Raw genomic sequence first — 7,999 nt, forward strand, 5'->3', positions numbered from 1 at the left:
TTATTAAATGTAAAGTAGTCTCAGCAGGACATGTAAAATCCATGAAACACAAATTTTCATTTGCATTTTAACAAATTATAGATAGGCATTCAGTCTGAACATTCTCTAGACTAGCCACGTTTTATAGATATATTTGGAAAGGTCTTCATTGAGAAATTTCTAATTCCATCATAAGCCATTACTGGGGCAATTTCAAGTCTTTATATAACAAATGAGAAGAAAGTCATGCTTCCATCAAGCAGCCAATATATGCCTCGTTCTGCAACAGGTAATCTAAGATAGACGTAACAGAAGCAATATTAAGAATTAGCAGATATGCTAAGTGTAGTGGAAGGCATCTTCATTTTTGTTGTAATTAGTGAGTCAGTATTTGCGGTTTTAGGGAATGGATTTATTGGACTTGTAAACTGCATTGACTGTGCCAAGAATAAGTTATCTACAATTGGCTTTATTCTCACCGGCTTAGCTATTTCTAGAATTTTTCTGATATGGCTAATAATTACAGATGGATTCATACGGATATTCTCTCCAGATATATATGCTTCTGGTAACCTAATTGAATATATTAGTTACTTTTGGGTAATTAGTAATCAATCAAGTATGTGGTTTGCCACCAGCCTCAGCATCTTCTATTTCCTGAAGATAGCAAATTTTTCCAACTACATATTTCTCTGGTTGAAGAGTAGAACAAATAGGGTTCTTCCCCTTCTGATGGGATTCTTACTTATTTCATGCTTACTTAATTTTGCATATATTGCGAAGATTCTTAATGATTTTAAAATGAAGAATGACACAGTCTGGCGTCTCAACATATTTAAAAATGAATACTTTGTTAAGCAGATTTTGCTAAATCTGGGAGTCATTTTCTTCTTTACACTATCCCTAATTACAAGTGTTTTGTTGATCATTTCCCTTTGGAGACACAACAGGCAGATGCAATCAAATGTGACAGGACTGAGAGACTCCAACACTGAAGCTCATGTGAAGGCAATGAAAGTTTTAATATCTTTCATCATCCTCTTTATCTTGTATTTTATAGGCATAGCCATAGAAATATCGTATTTTACTGTGCCAGAAAACAAACTGTTGCTTATGTTTGGAATGACAACCACAGCCATCTATCCCTGGGGTCACTCATTTATCTTAATTCTAGGAAACAGCAAGCTAAAGCAAGCCTCTTTGAGGGTACTACAGCAATTGAAGTGCTGTGAGAAAAGGAAAAATCTCAGAGCCACATAGACACCTTGGGGAGATATGGATGTTCCATGAAAAGAATCCAGTGAATAAATCCTTGAAGATCTGTTTCACTGCACTGCATTCTTGCTTTGTTTTTTAAACTGTGTCATTAAAAATCACTGAAATCTTCCATAATTGTTTTGACTACATTTCAGGGAATCTCGTCTTTGAGGAGATTTTAATCTCACATGCAAACTCAGTGGCTTAGTCAGCTTCCCCACCCTGCAACTTCTTCCTACAAACTTCCTAGAGGAAAACCATCAGCCTGGAGACTATTCACTATAAAAATTATAGCGGTGAGAATAAGCTCTAAAATAAGACTTCTCGTTGTGCTTTACCTGACTTTCTGAAGCAAGGACACCTATTCTCCAAGAAAACCCAAAGAAAAAAAAAAGAAAGAAAATTAGATCAATCTTGACATTTAGAACATGGAAGTGAGGATAGATGGTGGTGCTTCTTTTCAGTATGCTATTTTAATTATTTAAAGGGTTATTTTTTTCATTTTTTAAAATCTAACATCCTCTTTTACTGGTGTATGTTTGATGTGTAGCAAGTAGTCAGAGTAATAGACGTAGTTCTGTGAAATATAGCTAGGGAAACAAGAGTCTAGTTGAGGGATATGGGATCAAAACACTGATGAAATAAATATACTCTTCATAATCAGTGATTTGAGATAAGGCAGATTATGAACCAATTAAAGTTGAGTAAAGATTTTTCTAGAAGCATAGATCCAAAGGCTGCAAGATTCAACGCAGTCCCTGACCAAAGGACACAAGATGAACACAGGGTAGAATCTGTGTGAAATATGAAATGTTCTGTCTTAGAGCTTCATACACACACACACACACATACACACACACACACACACATGCACACACACACACGTTTATCTACACAAACTTGCAGTCACAGGCATGTTTCAAATTTTGGGTTTTAAAGTGAAATTTTATGTCCAACTTAGGTTATAAACTCAGTGACTTATTTTGGCAACTTCCAAAAGTGCCTTGATCTCATACTTATGGCCTAATAAGTGAAATATTTCCAAATATAAGGACTTAATTCATTTTCTATGTCAGGTTTCCAAATCAATATTTTTATATTTTTAAACTATTGTGTTTAGAATGTACAGATAAAGAGATAGCAGAAAAAAGAAAACCTAATGCTGCTGCCTATTTCAACCAAATATATTGGCTTATTGGAAATTATACTGTAAAAAGAACTATGTTCTCCATATAGATTATGTTGATAATGTGGAATTTATTCATTTTCCCATGTTTTCAAAAATTACTTATACTAATAATTTTAAGGGGTACATAACTCCCCTTGCAAATATACAATAATATACTTAATGTTTATCATATCGTTTGCATTTAAATTGTCTTCAGTTTTCCACTGTTAGAAATAAACATAATATGAGTATTATAGAGCATGAATACTATTCATTCATATGAATACTATTTGAATGCTAACTTGGCTAGGTATTGAGGACAGAGTAGTGAACAAGACATCAATATAATGGAAAATATATTCTAATGGAAAACAAATGAATAGCTAGCTAACTTAAACAATTATATTTATGATATTGGGAGAGAAAAACTATAGGATGTTGACCTGACCTGGTCATGGGAATGGACAAGATGTCACTGAGGTTAATGGTTTAATTTGATATCTAAATAATGTGTAGGAGTAAGGTGGACAAAGGAGGAGAAATTTGGGGTGGGAAAGTATCATGTCGAGGTCTTGAAGCAAGAAGGAGTAGAGGGTATTCCAGAAACTAAAGGTCCAGTATGACTAGTATATAGACAGAGTAATATGTAAATTATTTTTAAGGAAAATTCCAATGGGGAGAAATTTGACAAATTCCTTGCAGAACTGATAAATTGCTCTGTAGAAGTAGTAAACCTATATGTTAATAGTGAAAAAATATACATCTTATTCCAGTCTCGAAATCAAGCAGGTTATTATTTTTAATGTCATTACCTTGATTGCAAAAATATCTTTACTTCACATATATTTGATTACTAGTGCAGTTAAGCATTATTACAGGATTAACCAATAGCATATACACTTTGGGAATTGTTCATTGTTTTTTCCTTATTTGTTCATGTCATAGTTTTTCTTACCAATTTTGTGACTACTTTATACATTAACAGTATGCCATATATGTGTTATGATTTTTTCTTAATTTGCTATTTAGTGAGTAATTTAGTTTGTAATGTTTGGGGAAATAAGTGGATAATTTACATGATCTCATATTGATTTATGGTTTCTTCTGCTATTTTTGCCGATTTTAACTTATTTTTACTGATACCTGTTCCTTTCATCAAAAGCTCCATTTTCTACTATAAAACACAGTTTTATTGCATCTAAAATTAGCAAACACAAAAATATATAAAGAAGAAATTGATTATGCACATTTGCAGTACTCAACTAACCATTGTTAACATATTTCTACATATATTGTAAAATAGATCTCAACATAGATGACAGATAATAAGCATGTTACTTTAAAAATCTGTTTTGATTAGATTTATATATAAACTGGATGACGAGGTTATCTGTGGATATTGGGATTATAGCTAATTTTAATTTTCTTGTAGTATTACGTAATTTTCTATGTAATAATTTATGTCATATGAAAAATACAATTAAATAAAAGATGAGGCACGTGAAAAAATATGTTTAGTAATACTTGCTTTGAGAAACAAGGGAAAGAAAAAGAATCTTCCCTAGCATTTGCACAGACTGCATAAGCTCTAATTCTGATATCTGCTGCGTTTGTAGCTCTGATGACTAACTTTGTTGTTTGTACTAACTTTTGATTATATTGGCTTGTTCCTCACATGTTTTATGATTTTATTTTGAACTCAGTTTTATTAGAATATTATCTGTGGGAACTCTTTGAGGTCAGGTTTACAGTGACATCTGCCAGAAAGAGTTTAACTTTGTGAAGGCTGACTGGGGTCACTTGCAGTCTCAACTTCTTTAAGCTAAACTTTTCAGTTTGCAATGATTTAGGCTATATAGAATTTAACTTCTAGCCCCAAGTACACATGAGTGAAAGGCTATTGTTACAAATTCTTAGAGCAACATTCGTCTTTCATTCTCTTTTACATTCCCCTTTCAATTAACTACACTGGCTGAGTGTTAAGTACTCATACTTTAGTCTTTTGCTGGACATATATTATTTTCTCATTTGTCTATTAAGATTTTGCATTTCAGGGGTCTTGGCTTATAGATACTATCCAATCTCACTTCTAACTTTGGAGAAGTCCAAGTCAGGTATCTTATCCAACATGCATATGATCTTTTAAAACATAAGCACTGGTTTATGAATGGATGAAGAAAATGCTGTATATATACACAATGGAATACTATTTATCCATAATAGTTTAAAAAAAAGAATGAAGTGCCATTTGCAATGACATGGATGGAAAGCGAAGACACTATGGTACATGAATTAAGCCAGAAACAAAAAGTTAAGCACCACACATTCTCGCTCATATAAGAAAACTAAAAAAAGAAGATCTCATAGAAGTAAAAAGAAAAGCAGAGTATACCAGAGGCTGGGAAGGACAGGGGTTTGTAAAAGTATACAAAATTCAGCTAGATAGGAGGAGTAAGTTCTAGTGTTTTATAGGACTATAGGATGACTATAGCTAACAATAATACATAGTTTTAAATATCAGGAAGGAGGATTTCAATATTCCCAATAAAGAAATGATAAATGTTTGAGATGATAGATCTTCTAATTAACCTACCAAATCACTATACATTGTATGTTTCAAAACATCACTATGTACCTGATAAATGTGTACAGTTATTATTACATAAGATAGGAAAATAGCCTATTGCATAGAAAGAGTGATGCCATCCTGAAGCAAAACTACCACAGCCACTGATGTTTATCTCCCGCATACCAATGTGTTCTGCAGCAAGCTCTTTAAACAATTCCCGTGACATAGATAACCCCTCATAAAGAGCTAACCTTCTTAGTGGTCATAAGTTTTAGCAAGAGAGTCTGAGGTATGAGTAGCTGCACATGTTTTACCCAAAAAGCTTAATATATAAAGGATATTTTCTGGAGGGCGGGTGTGGGGATCCAATATCTTGCGGCCACCCAAGACATTGCCTCTGTTTATAAGTTCCTATTAAATATTTATTTCTTTTAAAGAAGATAACATATGTCTATGTATAAGATATATATAGAGAGATGTATAAGATACATATATCTTTTGCAGCAACTTGGATAGACCTGGAGATCATTATTCTAAGCGAAGTAACACAGGACTGGAAAACCAAAAACTGCATGTTCTCAGTTATAAGTGGGAGCTAAGCTATGAGTGTGCAAAGAAATACAGAGTGATATCGTGATCTTTAGAGACTCAAAAGGGGGAGGTCGGAAGGGAGGATAGGGATAAAAAAGCTACATATTAGGTACAATTTACACTACTGAGGTGATGGGTATACTAAAATCTCAGAATTCACCACTATATAACTCATCCATGTAACAAAAAAAATACTTGTACCCAAAAAGTGGTTGGAGTAAAAATTATAAATAAGTAAATAAATAAATAAACATTTCTTTCTGAGAAACTGGATTTGTTAGCCTCTTTCTTTGGCCTCTCAGCTCTGTCAGCCTTTAGGGATAGTTTTGCATATACCTTTTCACCGCAGAACATCAATTTAAAAAAATAACAAAATAAAAAAATACTTAAACACCGGTTTAAAGGAGAGTGACAATGCCCTCTGATAGATAACCTCCTCTAACTCCAAGATAGATAGTTAGGGACTAACTCTATCTTCAGCACTGTTTCCTCTCATGATTTGCACTTTCCCACTATTTTTGGCATCTGAGGATTCTTTTTTAACTCTCTTGACAGCTGGACCATGCACTTTAAAAATAATTCTGAAGGCTTCTTTTTCAGTATCTTTATCTTTTCTGGACTGGAAGGACTTTTCCAGACATCTGGGTTTTCATATATTTTTATGCAGCTTTTTTTAATTTATAAAAATAATTTTAACTTCTATTTTAGATAAGGCGGTACAGGTGCAGGTTTGTTAGCAGATTATATTCCTTGGTGCTGAGGTTTGGAGTATAATTGAACCCATCACCCACGTAGTGAGCATGGTACTCAACAGCTAGTTTGACAGTCCTTACCCCCAATCCCTGCCATCTCTCCCTCTCCACTTAGTCCTCAGTGTCTGTTGTTGCCATTTTTACGTTTGTGTGTCCCAATGTTTGGCTCCCACTTAGAAGCAAGAGCATGTGATAGTTGGTTTTCTGTTTCTGCGTTAATTTGGTTAGGATGACAGTTTGCCATATTTTTTAAGGCAAAAGTTGTTTCACTAGCTTTTTTTTTCAGTAAAAGTATTCAAAATTGTATGTTTTCTGCCCAAATATCAACTTACATGTATTCCACAAATGTTGACACATTGTTCTTATATTGTATTCAACTCAAAGAATTTCAAAATATTCTTTACACTTTCATTTTAATGCAAGAGATATTTAACAATAATGAGATTTTTAAAGGTAACTTTTGTATTGATATCTTATTTTATTTAAGTTGGGTCAGACAGCATATGTGTATGATATTTGGCCTAGGATGAGATTTATTTGGCCCAACGTATGATCCATTTTTGTGACTGATTTTCTTTAAATGAGTTTGATGGTGTTAAATGTATATACATTAGATGAACATTAATGATATTACTAGTTTACATCTTTAATATATGAAAATTTCCAATAGTTAAATTAGTAAACCTACACTTACAATTACTGATTTATTTGTTTATGCTCATAATTGTTTTATTTGTAGTTGCATTTAATTTGAAGCAATGTTGATAATTGCATTTTTATTCAGGGTCATTACTTTCTTATGGTTTTTACTAATATTAAAAACTCTTATCATGAAAGTTTTTGCTTTAAATTTTATTTTGCCCTTGGTAAATTCCCTAATTTTGTTACATTTTATTTTGATACATAATATTTGTTCAACATTGTAAGGTATATGTGATATTTTGTTTCATGTATTTAATGTGTAATAAAAGTCAAGATATTTAGGATCCATCACTTCAAGCATTTATCATTTCTAGATCATGTGTTTTCCACCTCTGCATTTTCAACACTTCTGCTTTTTATTTTTTAAATGTCTCTTGTAGAAAACAAGTATCTCATTTTTGACACTTTAATAATGTAATCTCAAAATTATTGAGAAACATTTTTACACTTAATGTAACTGTGATTATATTGTTTTCTATCTTCTCATTTCTTCTTTTTACTCTATTTTAATGCTTTCTTTTAGATTTTTTTTCCTTTCCTGTTTTCTATTGATATCAAATTTTCATGTGCTGGGTTTTAAATTGATACCTTTATCTTCATTTCATATAAAATTAAGTTTAATTCATTCTTATTCTCCTGATAGCCATTTCCATGCTGCATGTTTTTATGGTCTGGAATATTAATTTTTTTAATTTACACATTTATTTTGTTTCATTGTGATAAAATTTATATAACAAATTTGTCATCTTCACCATTTTAAGTATAATTTTGTGGCACTGATTACATTCACAATGTTGTGCAAGCATCACCACTGTGTCCAAAACTTTTACATTACCACAAATAGAAATTTTGGATTCATTAGGCAGTAACTCCCTATTTTTCCTTTCCCACAGTTCCTGGTGACCTCTGATCTGCTTTTTGGCTTTATGAATTGGCCTAGTCTAGATAATTCATATGAATAGAATCACACAGGTTTTCTCA

The 7,999-nt window shown here is 32.3% G+C and overlaps 1 protein-coding gene across 1 annotated transcript; it reads left to right on the forward strand.

Annotated features, from left to right (window-relative positions):
- The first annotated feature begins 228 nt into the window (after positions 1-228).
- Positions 229-1,366, forward strand: TAS2R10 (taste 2 receptor member 10). Its single transcript, XM_001115483.5, has one exon. It carries the CDS (start codon positions 316-318, stop codon positions 1,237-1,239), a length of 924 nt encoding a protein of 307 aa, XP_001115483.1. The 5' UTR covers positions 229-315; the 3' UTR covers positions 1,240-1,366.
- Positions 1,367-7,999: the final 6,633 nt, after the last annotated feature.

This window comes from Macaca mulatta, chromosome 11 (genome assembly GCF_049350105.2).
Source record: "Macaca mulatta isolate MMU2019108-1 chromosome 11, T2T-MMU8v2.0, whole genome shotgun sequence".
In the NCBI taxonomy this organism is placed as follows: domain Eukaryota; kingdom Metazoa; phylum Chordata; class Mammalia; order Primates; family Cercopithecidae; genus Macaca; species Macaca mulatta.

Bases quoted from the DNA above. Each gene is read 5' to 3' on its own strand.
- TAS2R10 (XM_001115483.5), top strand. From the start codon at position 316: ATGCTAAGTGTAGTGGAAGGCATCTTCATTTTTGTTGTAATTAGTGAG.